This window comes from Fusarium solani, assembly GCF_023522795.1.
Source record: "Fusarium solani strain SB1 chromosome Unknown bctg00000000, whole genome shotgun sequence".
In the NCBI taxonomy this organism is placed as follows: domain Eukaryota; kingdom Fungi; phylum Ascomycota; class Sordariomycetes; order Hypocreales; family Nectriaceae; genus Fusarium; species Fusarium solani.
Window position 1 is genome coordinate 5,573,919 of NW_027072157.1, and position 14,437 is coordinate 5,588,355.

General features: G+C 54.7%; 4 protein-coding genes across 4 annotated transcripts; 2 read left to right on the plus strand and 2 right to left on the minus strand.

The window, feature by feature from the left end:
* Positions 1-5,259: 5,259 nt before the first annotated feature.
* On the plus strand, positions 5,260-8,317 carry MRS44_001774 (uncharacterized protein; the record flags this gene model as incomplete). The annotated part of the gene is made up of 8 exons (XM_065623820.1): positions 5,260-5,365; positions 5,429-5,473; positions 5,543-6,052; positions 6,118-6,465; positions 6,524-6,805; positions 6,859-7,412; positions 7,464-7,951; positions 8,014-8,317. The coding sequence occupies 8 exons, from the start codon at positions 5,260-5,262 to the stop codon at positions 8,315-8,317; spliced, it is 2,637 nt and encodes an 878-aa protein (XP_065480236.1).
* A 1,739-nt stretch (positions 8,318-10,056) lies between these two features.
* Positions 10,057-11,286, plus strand: MRS44_001775 (uncharacterized protein; the record flags this gene model as incomplete). Its single annotated transcript, XM_046284885.2, has 1 exon — positions 10,057-11,286. One exon carries the CDS (start codon positions 10,057-10,059, stop codon positions 11,284-11,286), a length of 1,230 nt encoding a protein of 409 aa, XP_046137945.2.
* An 83-nt stretch (positions 11,287-11,369) lies between these two features.
* MRS44_001776 (uncharacterized protein) lies at positions 11,370-12,343 on the minus strand (the record flags this gene model as incomplete). Its single annotated transcript, XM_046284886.2, has 3 exons — positions 11,370-11,803; positions 11,880-12,038; positions 12,091-12,343. 3 exons carry the CDS (start codon positions 12,341-12,343, stop codon positions 11,370-11,372), a joined length of 846 nt encoding a protein of 281 aa, XP_046137944.2.
* A 240-nt stretch (positions 12,344-12,583) lies between these two features.
* Positions 12,584-13,234, minus strand: MRS44_001777 (uncharacterized protein; the record flags this gene model as incomplete). Its single annotated transcript, XM_046284884.2, has 1 exon — positions 12,584-13,234. The coding sequence occupies one exon, from the start codon at positions 13,232-13,234 to the stop codon at positions 12,584-12,586; it is 651 nt and encodes a 216-aa protein (XP_046137943.1).
* Between the last annotated feature and the right edge of the window lie 1,203 nt (positions 13,235-14,437).

The window sequence follows — 14,437 nt, forward strand, 5'->3', positions numbered from 1 at the left end:
ATTCTTTCCTCACATTACGTATTGAGAACTGACAAACGCAATGGGGCAAAATGTTGGTTCGTATGGATGGCGAGATTTGGAAGGGCAGCTCTGAGTGGTCCCCGAGGCTCAATTGTGAGTTCTTTCTCATGCGCACTGTCTAGCAGCGACAGGGTGAAGCCAGCGATGGGTTGTCGCTCGCCAATGACAAGCTGAAGCGATATGGTTGCCGAGCATTCCCCATTTGCCCACATAGGCGACGGTGATCGAGTGAGACGCGGTCGGGGTAATGCTTCACCGACACAAGCAGCCGCCGCGGAGGCGAGGCTTCATCGCTCTGTATGCAGTCGAGAAGGGGCAGGTGGAGTGTCGCTTCATCCTCACGTCTGTCTCTGTCTCTCTGTCTCTCTGTCTATCAGGCCCAGGCCCAGGCGCACCCGCGCGCCAGGCCACTGAAACCACCATTGTGTGAACGACATCTTGGTTACTGCAACTGATTCGAGCGGCGAATCGTTGTCGGCCCGGCCACACACACGTCGGGGAACTTGAGCCTCGGCACATTTCCACATCCATGTCGCGCCAACTCTGACAGGTGGGCGGCATGTGACATCGACCTAGGTGGTTTTAGCCGCGCAAGTATCTGCACTCACTCCCCTGGCCCATTTCGCTTCAATCAAGTTGCGGGCGGCACACGAGATTGATTTGGTTGCTTGCTTGCCTGCCCTTCCGTTCCGTTCCAGGACTAGAGATTGGTTAAAGTGCGCCGGCTCCTGACCGTCGCCACATCCAAAGCTTTCTTGCTTAACCGACCATCAGAAAGGCCGCTAACCAGAGAAAGGTCTGAGCGGGAGGGATGGTTCAGGGATCGATCGTCGCTCTGTCTGGGTACCTGAACCACTCAGGCAAGGGCTCTGCCCAGTCGTATTTCGATACAGATGCCGGAAGCCACCGATGTTGAGGCTGGCTGCTGGTCCTGGACTCCGTTGTGAGTCCTGGAGCCAGGCACAATCTGATTGGCGTGGAGAGGAAGATGAAAGGAGGTAAGCCCACAATCAAGACTCTGGAGTTCGCCATGATTTCTCCTGGGAAGGCGGAGAGGGCCGCAAACTCCCGTTCTCGGGTCAGTCGCAAAGCTTGGCTGGAACTTGATTGGGCATTAGTGTGAGCCGTTAATTGTGGGCATTGCCGTGTAAGTGATTTGAGTCTGGGGTATGCTCACCGACTGGAAGCTGCTTGGTGATTTGGCGACTGGGTTGGAATGTAGCAGTTGTGATCAATGAAACTGATCAAGTTTTTGGAGCTACAGGGTGTGGATTGCTCCTTGACAACTGCAAACAACCGTGTTCTCAACTTGACCTGGGCAACTCGCATCGAGGGAGGAGAACAATGGTGGTTGGTGCGTGAGACCGTTGCGGCGGAAATCAAGACCTGCACGCTAGATCTCCACGCGGCCATTCTGCAAGACGACAAGAAAGTGAGATTGACATCTCATTTTGTCAAGTCTCAACCATGATCATGCAGCCCACCTGGCCTGGAGAAGTGGCGGGAATGGAACGGCTTGGCGAGAATCATTCGACAATCCATCCATGAGATGTGCACCAGATGCAGGCCACGGAAGGCCCCTTACGCCAAGACCTGGTGTCGTTGGGGATCTCGTGGATATGGATTGATCCAGCAAGAGACATGATTGTTGACGCTGCGTTTGGATCGAGCTACTGCAGGTCTGGATAAGAACCGTTAGCATCGTCTTGGGTCATGGGGAGGCAACCAGGGTGGCCACTGGACCTCACAAGAAGATCAGCAAGGAGAAGAAGACGTCTGGATGGAGTGGAGCTAGTTTGGCCGTGGTGTCGGTAACTGGGGCAGGGTTCTGCCGGCTAAGATGGCGGGACATCTCGACATGAAAGTGCGAAGATGGAGAGAAGGCGAACAGAAATCCCTGGGCACTCCCAAAGAGGCAGATGATTGACTGACCAGGGGCTGGTAGGACCCTTGTTGGCATGCTCCCATGTCGATGAGGGGAGGGAGGGGGGGTTCGGTGAAGCTGGTGACGTCGCAGGTGCGAATCTAGAGAGCTTTCTGGGCACGGAGTTTAGACGCTGGCTGATGGTGATGCTGAGTGCTGGTGCAGAGTTTGAAGGCATGGATGTCCAAGGTGAAGCTGGAGTTGGTCAACAATCGCCACAGGCCGGCCAAATTGAGGTGCCGGGATACCTCCTTCCGTGAGCACAACAACAACCCAGACGCAGCATTCAGCATTATTCAGCGAAAAAGAGCCGAGGCACAACGTCCTAATGCCAGGGATGTAGTTTCTAATAATGGCTGTTTCTATAATGGAGCATTTATTATTTCCCTGGAGTACAATAGACGGAACAATCATGGAAGTTCATATCCGCCTGTTATGACGATCATGCGTCTATTCGTATATGCCAAATGGGTCCCAAGAGATACGGACGGCATTCGTCATTTAACAGGGCTTCCATTTCAAGCCCTGGTGGAGCGGTCCTAGATGTATTCTCCGACACAGCACGAAACCCTTTGCCTACCAAACTCGACAGACCCATCACCCTGATTCAAAGCTCCATGCCAAGGGCCCCCTCCTCCCTTCTCTTCCCTTCTGGCAGGCGGAAGAGCCCGAGCTCAGGCCGGATACGCCCCGGGCTGCCCTGCATGCACCACTGCCCTCCCCGGTGACCATGCACGCTGCGCTGCTGCACCAGCTGTGCTGTAGATTGCGAGGCCTGCTGTGGGCCTCACCAATTGTCCATCCGGTGACGATGGTTTCAAGACTATTTCCCAGGTTTGAAGCTGGGAGAACCTGACCGGCCAGTCAGGATCAAGAACTGCTTTAAATGGAATAGCAGGGAGTGTTGTAGAGATGGACGAATGCAGTTTAGCAACAATCTGTATGTAGAATACAGTATCAGGGCACAGACGCCAGCCTTACCGCGTATTCATTCACTCACCTTGAATTGACCACGTCGTCGAGATGGGGGCGCCAATAGATACCTGATACGGCCGGGGCGCACACAACGGCGAACCCGGAACTCGATGGTGGAGTCGGTCCGCATCTTGACTCGGCGGGAGGTTAGGGTTTCTGCCGGCCGCCGCAACTCGCTCGCGTTGACAGCCTGGGCCAGGCCAAACAACATTCATCCATATGAACGGGTAGGACCCAGACGCGGAACTACCTACATACATGCAGTGCACACAAGGCCAAGCCCAAGGGGAAGACGGGAGCACCCCCGGACAGTGTCAGTAAAATGCCGCCGCCCCTCAGCCCTAATTGCGACTTCTCCAAGTGGTGAGGTGCATGCTGCAACCAGCCATGCGGCATCCGCATGCCTTTTGCCTTTGGTCCGCCTATCGTGAAAGGTGACTGGAAAGGACGGGAAGGTGCGAAGCGACGCGGTAGATGCTTGGACGGCCACAAGGAAGCTGGTCTGGGCAGGCGCGGAGAGAGGCAGGGCCTTGGAAGGCATGCCGCCGAATTAGGAAGGAAACAATTCTCTGGTGTATCCAGAGAGCGTACCACAAGACACAATCTCCATACAACCACCATCATTCATCATCATTGACATGGCGACAGTGCGAGAGAGGGGCAACATGCACCGTCGCGCCAAAACGGCCTTGGATAGCTAGCTCTAGCTCTCAAAGGAAGTACCTGTCTGCCAATGCCTGTCACGCACCCACATCCACACCAGACGGGATGATCCCCCTCCCCCTCCTGCAACCTCCCAAACTTCCGAGCCTGATGGGTCTTGCGCTCAACACGATCAGTCCGTAACATCCAACCCCGGCTTGGATCGAGTCTCGATAGACGGTCCTTCACACCCCTAGGTCAGAGTCTCGGACACCCGTTTCATCCAGAGTTGGAAGGGAGCTCCCCTCCCGAGCCCAAATGCCGTCGTAACGGAATACACACACGACTCTTCCGTCCGGGCAATACTTTTGCTTTTGTGCGCTGACTGGACTGGACTGACGGTGCGAACTACTCGGTCGGGCTCGCCATAATTACGGCGGACAGTGCTACTTGTGTCATCATCGCTTGGGAACCCACGCTGTCGCCGTCGTGCGCCCGTAGAGCTCGATTCGTCATCTCGTGCCTTTTGCTGGGCCAATGCGAATGTCATCGTCTGCTTAAACTACATGGACCCAGCCTAGGCTCCGTGGATTCCGCGAAAGTCTCCCCGGCTCTTGGTCGTGTCTCTCTGCTCGACAATTAAACCACCACCACGCCGCCGCCCTCCACAATCCACAGCCCAGGACCCGGAAGCGCCAGAGGAACCCACCGCCCACATTTCACGTCTTGTCTTGTCTTGCCTGGTCTTGTCTTGCCCTGGGTCAGGTTGCCTGCGACACCTAGGCTACCTACGCACGCCGCTCACTCGGACCGGTGCCCACAACCGGCCCTGGGGGCTTTGGCTCTGGGACATTCGCCGCCCCATCACCATCCACGTTGGTTCTGGGCCTTCATCCCACACCCGCACGCCGCTTTCCTTTACCTGCATCTCCCTCCCCTGTCTCGCCCCTGTCCAAGCCCTGCTGGTCGCCCTGTCGTGATCCCAAGCAACCCCAGCCCGGAGACCATCCACCACCATCTGTTCTCCTCCCAGCCTAGAGGACTGACGGTCAGGTAAGTGTTCGACCTGCTAGCTACCTAGCCAGGTCAAGGCTCTCTCAGTCTCAAAAGGCCAAGCTCCAAGCTCCAGGGTCACGACCCCCAGCGACCTCCCATCCATGCGCACTCTGCCGCCCTGCTCCGGACAAAGTCAAAAGTAAAAGCCACACACGGCGTCCCAAAACACCCGACTCTGCGGTTCAGTTAAAGACACCCAGCTCGCTGCCCCGACACGCCCCGGCCGCCCGATAATACGTCTCCCTCTCTTCCACCTTTGGCACATTTGTACAGCATCCTCGCCCAGCGCATCTCGCATCGTTGCGCTCAACATCTCCAGTGTGTCCTTTGCAAGGACTGACTGCAGTTTCATCGTCGAGCCGACCCCGACATTTTACGCTTACCGTTGCTTTTGTCGCCCACCCACTGTCACGACTGGTCCGTCCCACGAGCCTCTCCACCCCGCCGTGATCATACTCTACTCTACTCTACCATTCATTGCGCGCGACCTTGGAGGAGTACCTACCACTTGATCGATTCTCGTTTTACGACGCCGTCGCTTTTCTCTTCCTTCGCATTGCGCGCCGATTTCATGTTGGCCGCTATTGCCATTACGATTTGACGTTCTTCGAGGCCGTGACCTCAGAACCGCGCCGTCTGCCATGTCCGACAACGACCCCTCCGTCCGCCGCATTCTACCACAAAACTCCCAGATGAATTCCTTTTCGTTTGCGCCTCAGCAGTATACGCAGCGCGAGACTCAAAAGAGTGCGTTGCGATTCTCGACTTGAAAGACGCTATTGCATGGGATATCCTAACATTTGCGTACAGACTATGTCTTTGTAGACGAGCACAACCGCCACAAGCGGTTGAAAGGTAAACAGCATCCCACGCACCCTCAGGCATTCCCATGTCTTTCTGTGCATGCTAAAACATTGGTTGTAGTTATGAGAGCTTGCGAAGGTTGCCGGAGACGAAAGATCAAATGCGATGCCGCGACGACGAATACTTGGCCATGCTCTGCCTGCATTAGGCTGAAGCTTCATTGTGTGCGCCCGAACGGTTTCGACGGTGCTACCGACTCGACGACTTACGACACGACGCCCATGAACCCATCTGATCAATATCAGCAAATGTCTATGCAGCAGCAGGTGTTAAACCCAGGCCCCAAGCCCATGTACGCAACTCAATCGGCCTACCCTGATGCCAGCGCCGCTCCCTACCAGGCCGTTCCGTATGAACAGCAACCGGGAAGCCTACATTATGCAGCCGTTCCGCCCCCTGCCCCTATGATGGAACAACCATATGCGAGCCAGAACGTGTTTCCTACGCCACCGATGCAACCGCAGCAGGCTCAACAGCAACCATCACCGGAGGCGTATTCCCCAGGAGAGTATCAGCATCATGATCTCGCAGATCTGCTTGGGACACTCAAGGTCAATGAGACGGGAACAGGTGAGAATTGCTTTGCTTACCTTGAGAGGATGACATATTGGGATGTCCCTAACAGCATTATGCAGCACCATATCTCAGGAACAAGGCATCGTTCCGGCGAGAAGAGCAACCTGCCATTGAAGATTCTGAAGATTATACCAGTGCCCTACCACCATTGATGCCTGCGCCAGGCCTCAAGATTCGCATCCCGCCTGAGTTAATGCCGGATGAGGAGACAGCACTGCACTACTTCGACCTCTACTTCAGCCATGTACACCCATACGTGCCTGTGTTGTGCAAAACCATATTTTATCAGCAGTGGAACACGGATCGAGAAGCGATATCACCGTTGATACTCGAAGCCATCTTTGCGATTGGTGGACGATTGGCGGAGGAGCCGACTGAAGGCCAGCAATGGCTGGCATTGGCCTCTCGTAAGCGATTCCGTTCCCTGCTTATTCTGAACGATGGATACGAGCTTACACCTCTTAGGCCATGCGGATTCTTTCATGGATGTGCCTAGATTGAGCACGCTCCAAGCTCTGCTGATGATTCTCAAAGCTCGCGAAGCCGCCCCCAAACGAGGATACTACTATCGCTCTTGGATGACGGTTGTGCAGTGTGTGCAGATGGGCAAGGACCTGGGTCTTGACGAACACTATGAAGATCATCAGGCGGGCCACTCTTGCGATTTCGGCCCAGCAGAGTGTCAGCTTCGAACTCGCATTTGGCAGGTTGTCTTTGTTTGCGAGGTGATGGTTGGAGCTCCTCAGGGTGAGTATCGGTGAATTCGAAGAGCCCAGGAAGACGGCTAACAAGCTCTCAAGGCCGACACGATCACGCCGTCAGCGTTGACTCGGTGGACTTGTCTCCTACTAGGCCAATCCCTGGCTGTGATGACTCGGAGTATCATGTGTCGCGCAATTTCACCTACTTTGCCCAAGTGGTACGGACCATAGCCACAATGAGCAAGGTCTACCAGAGACTTCGGAGGCGCAAAGAATGGGGCATCGACCCCGAATTCCAGCAGCTGGGTCAAAGCTTCAACACGTGGCTGACGGAATTGCCTGCAGAGCTGGCTGTGTCGTTTCCCCAGGATGGATCGCCGCCTTGGATCCCGTCGCACTTCCTTGGAAACATGCATGCCTACTACTACCTCGCACTGATTCTTTTCCATCGACCCATCCTGTCGTTCCTCGACCCCAACTCGCCAGATGGACAATGGAAACGTCACATGATGATTTGCTACAGCTCAGCAAAGGCTCTCTGCCGGCTGCAAGAGGCTACCCTCAATACCTTTGGACTCACTGGTCTTCAGTGCATGCAAAGAGGCTTCAGCTTTTCTCTCTACAGTGGTCTATCGTGCATCGTCATTCATTTGGTATGGAACCCCTAGACTGGCACCAGGCTGTATACTGACTCATCTTGGCAGGTTGCGATTGTGTCACCCGACCCCGATTTCAACACGGATGCGCGTGAATTCTTCACAAGACACATGAGAGTCTTGGAGAAGGTAATGGAGGCATGGTCCATGCCGGAGCTGGAGAAGCAGATCAATGCCCTGCGAGAGGCGTTCTCTGCAGATGTCCGGAAGCCGTTTGTGCTGAAGCCAACGTTTCCGTACGGGAGCCCTCACCCGTCCAGCCACTCTAGTCCACCGCGAGCCTCGGAACCCTACCGGCCAGTCATCCATCGATCAGGATCCATAGATCAGCACCTGGATACGCACGGTGCCCAACAAGTCAGTTATACCAGCCATCCCATCACACCTCCCATTTCCGCGGGCCCTGTGGACAGCAAAAGTGACTCTCCAGCTGTACAGTCGCTCGTCATGATGTCGCAAGGAACCCAGGCTCCTGGCATGCCCCAAAGCATGCCGCTTACGGATCAGCCCGGATGGAACCCGTCAAGAATTTTTGAGTAGGTTATCGACGCCCTGGCAGAAGATCTGCCGGTGTATGGATTGTGCTAACAAGTCTCAGACAATGGAACACGACTTTTGGTACGCCTACTCATTCACAGACCACTACCACCCCACCTCAGACCAGCCCTCTTAACGCTTCGTCCTCAGGTGCTACGGAAGTCCCTACCATTCAGGATATCCATGCGGTCCAGGCTTCTCTACCAAGTGGATCGCAGCAATTGTCACCGTCACAATATTCAACTGCCCCTGTGCCGAATTTCGTCACACCGGCCATGTGGCAGGAGTCTGTTGCTTCGGTTTACGAGGGAGGGATAAACAAGCGTCCCTGGGACTACGACGGTCCGGTATTGAAGCGACATTGAAGGAGGAAAGATAAGGGCTACTGATTAAGCCACACACACACACACACACACACACGGAGGCGATATCCCCATGAGGCTGGACCTGACTGGGCGAATAATCCCTCTTTCAACCTGATGTTGGAGCATTGCGCGGACCAGGGCTTGCTGGCACGGCCGCCAGTTTTCTTTTGTTGGCGTTGGAGTGGGGGAGGGTTTCAAACCTCCCCGGCACATTCCTTTTGGGAGACGTCCCCTGAACACGTGTCTTTTTGTATGATGATGATGGATGGTACCGAGTCAGAAGTGGAAGATGGCGTCTGTATCTGGGATTACGAAAGACTTGTGAATAGTTGTGCTGGTTTGGATTTGATGGGGGGCATTAACGAGCTATGATGGGGGCGTTTGATTTTCGAACCCACCATGATGACCTGATGGGCGAGAACAAAAAGGGAGCTCTTTTTTCCGGCCGGATACGCAACATCAATGTATTAATACCTGTCTTTTGGTGAAGGGGGGATCTCGAGGGGAACCTGGACGGCAGGGAAAAGGTCTCGGGAGCAATGGACTTGACATTATCGGTTGTAACACGAATACCAAAGTTGCGTGTAATCAGTGGCCAGTGCGCAGACTGTGAGCTTGGTGAATGTACTGTAACAAAACATGAAGACAGTGTTGATTCAGAGTGTGTAGTGTAAATGAAAAGTTGGTTGAATGTATTTGCAAACTGTGGGTGATGGTAAAGTTGTTAGGAGAGATGAAGATATTTGAGGCCACACAGCTACAGTGACTGAAACACGAGAGCTGAGCAACACCAAGTGAGGTGTGATTGTCAGGCTCTTGTTCTCATGACATGGCGTCTGGATAGCGTTGAATTAAACTCATTCAAGGGCTGCCAAGGAGCCGCTAAACCCCGCGCGGGAGATGTGAGGTGGTATGGAAGGAAGACGTCAGAATAGCTGCGGAACAGTGCTCGTTATCATGTGTTCCCGCCATGAGCTTCCTTATCCTTTGATCTTGAGAAATAAGAGGGTGGCACAACAGGGTGCCTAGACTTTGTTAGATTCTCTCGTATTGTGATTTTGACATGCTTGGCCCTCCCCTCGCTTCCAATGGAGGAGTCGAAATAAGAGTCATAGTTATGATACTAGCGGCCTATTCCCACCAAGCGTCAAGCCAGTCTTGGCGAGCACGCAATAGCCCCCGTCCATCCCGTCCCCTATATCCTCGCCTGCCCCAAGTCTGGCAGCCTTTGCGCAATTTCTCAACCTTTGATGCGCTGAAGGCGGTAGCTGCATCTTTTGTCAACAAACTACAACACCATGACGAATCACGATCGTGGGTGCGTGCCTGTGGAGAGGCTCGGGAGCACGGTGCGGCAGAACTGGCACATGGGGTTCACCTCGTTTGGGGGTCCGCCTGTGCACTTTAAGATTGTGGGTCAATCCTTTGGGTTGAGAGCGAGGGAGTTGCTGATTTGGTTGGGTAGTTCTATGACAAGTTCACGGTGAAGCTGCAGTGGCTCGATGAACAGGTGGTGAGTTGATTTGCCATGTCTTGTATAGAGTCGTGGATGTTGACAGACCTGGACAGTATCAGGAGCTTTTCAGCGTGTGCCAGGCCCTTTCCGGGCCGGCGAGCACAAAGATGCATTATTGTATCAATTTGATTCATGATGGGTTCTGGTCTGCGATACTAGGTTTCTTTATCTGGAGGTATGCTTGCTCTGCACTTGCACCCCTTGTTGCTCGAAATGAGACAATATGCTCACTCTTTGCTACAGTCTTCCTGGAGCCATCGGCATGTACGCCCTCTCCATCGGCGTCTCCAACATTGGCGAATCCCTGCCCCGTCAAGTCTATGCTCTTCTCTCCGGTCTCAACGCCGCAACCGTCGGCATCATCGTGCTTGCGGCGGTGCAGCTGTCACAAAAGGCCATCACAGACCGTATGACGCGTGTTGTTGTCTTCTTGAGTGCCTCGGCGGGCATGCTTTACAATGCGCTCTGGTACTTTCCCGTGCTGATGGTGCTTTGCGGGGTTGCAACTGTTGTTCATGATTATCGATGGTTGCATGGCCCTGTGAAGAAGATTGTTTCCATGGTTAAGAGACAGAGGAGGAGAGAAGAGGAGGCGGCTATCGAGATGCCAAATAGCGAGTCTGTTCGTGTCGATCAAGCAACATCGACGGAGGCGGGAGGGCCAGCTGCTTCACGAAGAAGCAACACTTCTGCCAGAGACCAGGACCGTACACCCCAAGAGGCGTCTATGCTGTCTACCGCCGAAGAGCCACGGGTCATTCCTCAAGGCCGAATCCTCAACATGTCGTGGAAGCTCGGCCTATTCATCATCGGCCTCTTCTTCACCAGCTTCATCGTCGTCATGGTCCTGCGCGGCACCATCCCCGACATGCCGCTTCTCTACAGCCTCTTTGCCAACATGTACCTCGCAGGCACCATCATCTTTGGCGGTGGCCCTGTTGTCATCCCGCTGCTGCGTGAGTATGTCGTTGCTGAGGGCTGGGTGAGCCCCAGGGATTTCCTCATCGGCCTTGCGCTGATCCAGGCGTTTCCGGGTCCCAACTTCAACTTTGCCGTCTACCTCGGAAGTCTGACGGCCATTAACGGCGGGTATAGCTCTGTGGCTGGTGCTCTCATTGGGTTCGTGGGCATCTTTTTCCCAGGGCTGGTGCTCGTCCACGGGACTATGGGTCTCTGGAGCACGATCCGACATTGGCGATGGGTCAAGGCAGCGGTTCGAGGTGTGAACGCGGCTGCGGTCGGTCTCATTTACACGGCTGTGTATAGGCTGTGGCAGATTGGGTACATTGATGAGGGCTATCGCAGCGGGACTAGTCTGGCGGTTGAGCCTTGGTGGGTTGTGACGACGGCGACAAGCTTCTTTGGGAGCATGTGGCTGGGAGTGAGCCCACCGGTTGCTATCGTGACTGGCGGTGCAATGGGGATGGTTTGGTACGGTGTTGTGACGTCTTAGATACACGACGTGATATGTCGAGGTGGTGATGCATGAGGCAGGGCTGTACAGGACATGTGAAGAAGTACAAAGGGGTATCTTGTCTAGGCCTTGTTCGCTCTCTTGTCAATCCGCTCCTTGATAGCATCCCAAATCCACCCATCGACCTTGTCCGTCTTCTTCTCATACCTCACCTTCCTCTGCCGCTTGTCCTGGACGTAGAACTTGCCGACAGCTCGGAACATGTACCAGCGACGCTTGGCGTTCTCCTCAGTCGTGTCGCGGACGTAGTTAACGAGGCCGAAGCGGCGGCGCACGGGAGATAGATCGCCGGCCTGGATGCTGCTATAGCGGGGCTTGGAGATGGCGCTCATTGTGGTGAGGGTGAGAGGTGTCGAGGGTGGGAGGGCGCGGACGAAGCGCTCAAGGATGGTGCGCGAGGCGCGGGCGTATGGGGGGAGATGGATGTGGATATGAGTGACAAAGGGGGATGTTGTGTAGGCGACAAAGAATATGGGGACGATGCCGCAGAGGACAACTGGTTTGTGTTAGTGTCTCGTGATACATGTGGTATCTCATAGCAGGTGATATGAGACGAGGAGTGAGTGACATACCGCTTGCAGTCTCCCACTCGGGTTTGTCTGCTTTGATGTAGCTCGGTGCAACTATGAAACAAAAGAATGCTCCGAGAAATAGGGTCGTGATCTTGACCATGGCCAGAAATGTTGTGCGACCTGTGCCGGCATGATAGATGATGAGCTTCTCAGGGAGCTCTAACTTTGGCGTCAGTACACTTCTCGACACTGCTCGTTCGGTTTTACGCACCAAACTCCTTGTTACTCTTCGAGGCAGCTCTGGCCTGTCGTTTAAGCTCATCCTCTATCCGACTGGTCTTTTGAGCTGGAGTGACAGGCTTGGCGTAGCATCGCCGTTGAGATTGCTGTAGAGATTTCTGCAGTGATCGGCGGAGGGAACGGGTGAGAGAGATGGGCTGGAACTGGAAGGGTGCTGTTTGGCGAGACAGAGATGCCAATTGGCTTGGCCGTAGCCTTGGTACTGCTGTTCTTAGCTGTAGCATGGTGATTGACTGTGTGATTGGTGTTTTTGCCGGATGAGAGGCTCATGCGGATGAAGTCGAAAAAGATCCCGGTTGGGAAAGACACGGTTCGGGACGTGATGGGGTTACGACATATTGGCACATGGGGATTGCATATTGACACCACACACATGGTGATTCGTGAGACATTCAAAATGCATTCATTGTTCATGATCAGTGAATTCATTAATATCGTCAGAGCTTGCTCTTTTCCTCTGGTAGTCAAACGACATTCTTCTCCAGCCACTCAACCCACTGCTCCTTGGTCCATCCCGAGCTGACGTCCTGCACCACGCCGTCATACACGGCGGTCGGTGTGACGTGCACGCCAATCAGACGGTTCATCTTGGTGATGACCTTGAGGTCGTTTGTGACCTGGTTCCCCGCATTCAGCGCTCCGTCCTCGCCCGGCTGTGAGGGGATCTCGAGCAGTTTATACACCTCCTCCTCATCCAGGCCCACCTTGGCGGCCACCTTGGCGAGTCGGCGGTAGGTGGCATTGCGTGTCTCGTTGACTACATTGACGTCGAAGAAGGAGGTCTGCTCGTCGAACAGGGCGGCGCTGAAGTCCCAGAAGCGCTCGGGGGCTAGGCGCTGCACGGCGAGGCCGGCCTCGTGCATGAGCGTCGAGGACGGGTGCCAAGGCTGGATCTGCTGGCGGAAGATAAAGACCAGGCTCGACGCCCAGGCCGGGTTGGCCTCGATGGCCGGGATGACGGCGGACCGAAGGGTGCGGAAGATCTTGGCGGAGAATGGGCAGCAGTAGTCGAGGTAGAACTCGAGCGTGTGAGTCGTGTGAGCTACGGCAGAGGGGGCCGAAGGAGGGGCCGCGAATTGGAGCTTGTGCCCGGCGAACTTGGGAGGGAGAGCCATCTTTGTCAGACTTGAGAGAGTTTACTTGAGTGAGATGTTGATTCCGGAGGTGCCGTTGAGGTTATATTCAGGTCAATGGGAGGACATGATGTCAGAGCTCGGTGAGATCACGAAACTGATAAGATGCCTTAGTCAGCGCCAGTCAGTCTTTACTCATTTGATATGGGCATTGTCTCAGCACTGCCTATCTCATTGGCACTCTATTTAAGCATGGAACACAAGATTTCTGCTAAATATGAATCCAAAATCAAGGTGTGTGAGATGCGGCAGTTGACAGTGTCCGCGCGGTGCCTGGATGACATGCTCGCCGATCACGGCAGTCATCAATGAGTGTGTGACTAGGGTACAGTTATCAACTGGACCTTCAAGTCTATCAACGAGATAACAATTGTGGAATTATCGTCACCGACAGAACTGCGTTCCGAAGTTCGCCTTCCTGCATATGTGGCATGCACAGCGCCGAATGCATCAATGCTGTAGCGCAGCGCAGATGTGATCGATTGACCCTTGGCTGTGGCCTCACCTCGGCTCACCGAATACGCTGAGCCAAGACAATCAAGGTCGACCGGCGTATTCTCCCCGCACGAGATACGGAATGTGGCCCCTCCGTCTCAGTTCGCTCTATGGAATCTTGTCAACGTGACCTTTTTCCCCCGGCTGGGGAGAATGCATCTAGAGTCCTCGTTTCATACGTAAGACGTCAGATCCACCATCGAAATTTTTTGTCTTTTCATCAAGTGATCAAATACTAGGGGCGTAAAAAAACATGGTTTATTTATGGAGTTAGCCACGGAGGTCCTCCGAGACCAACGCCGCCCGGGCCCTTGACTGTGCCTCGACCCGGACGACCACCGGCCGCCGGGAGCCGACGGGGTGTTTACGGGGGGAGCAGGTTACGGAGGAGGGGGTCAACTGTGGCGGTACAAAGGCAGCTCGTACCATCTCCCGTATATACCCGCGGGCAGAGAGTGCGCCGGCGGCGAACCAACCAAGTCCACCTTAGGTAAGTTAAGAACAGGTACTTCGTGTCGTGTACCCCTGAGCCATGTGGTGGGCTCCATCATCACGCGGGCAAAACCGGGGTCGCAGCTTCCGATTGCCTCTAGTTTCATAGCCCCCAGTTGCCCAGCTTCCAAGGCGCAAGGGCAGGTACGGCCGGCGGTGGTGACGCCCTGCCCCCGGGTTTCGCTAGCCCGTAACTGT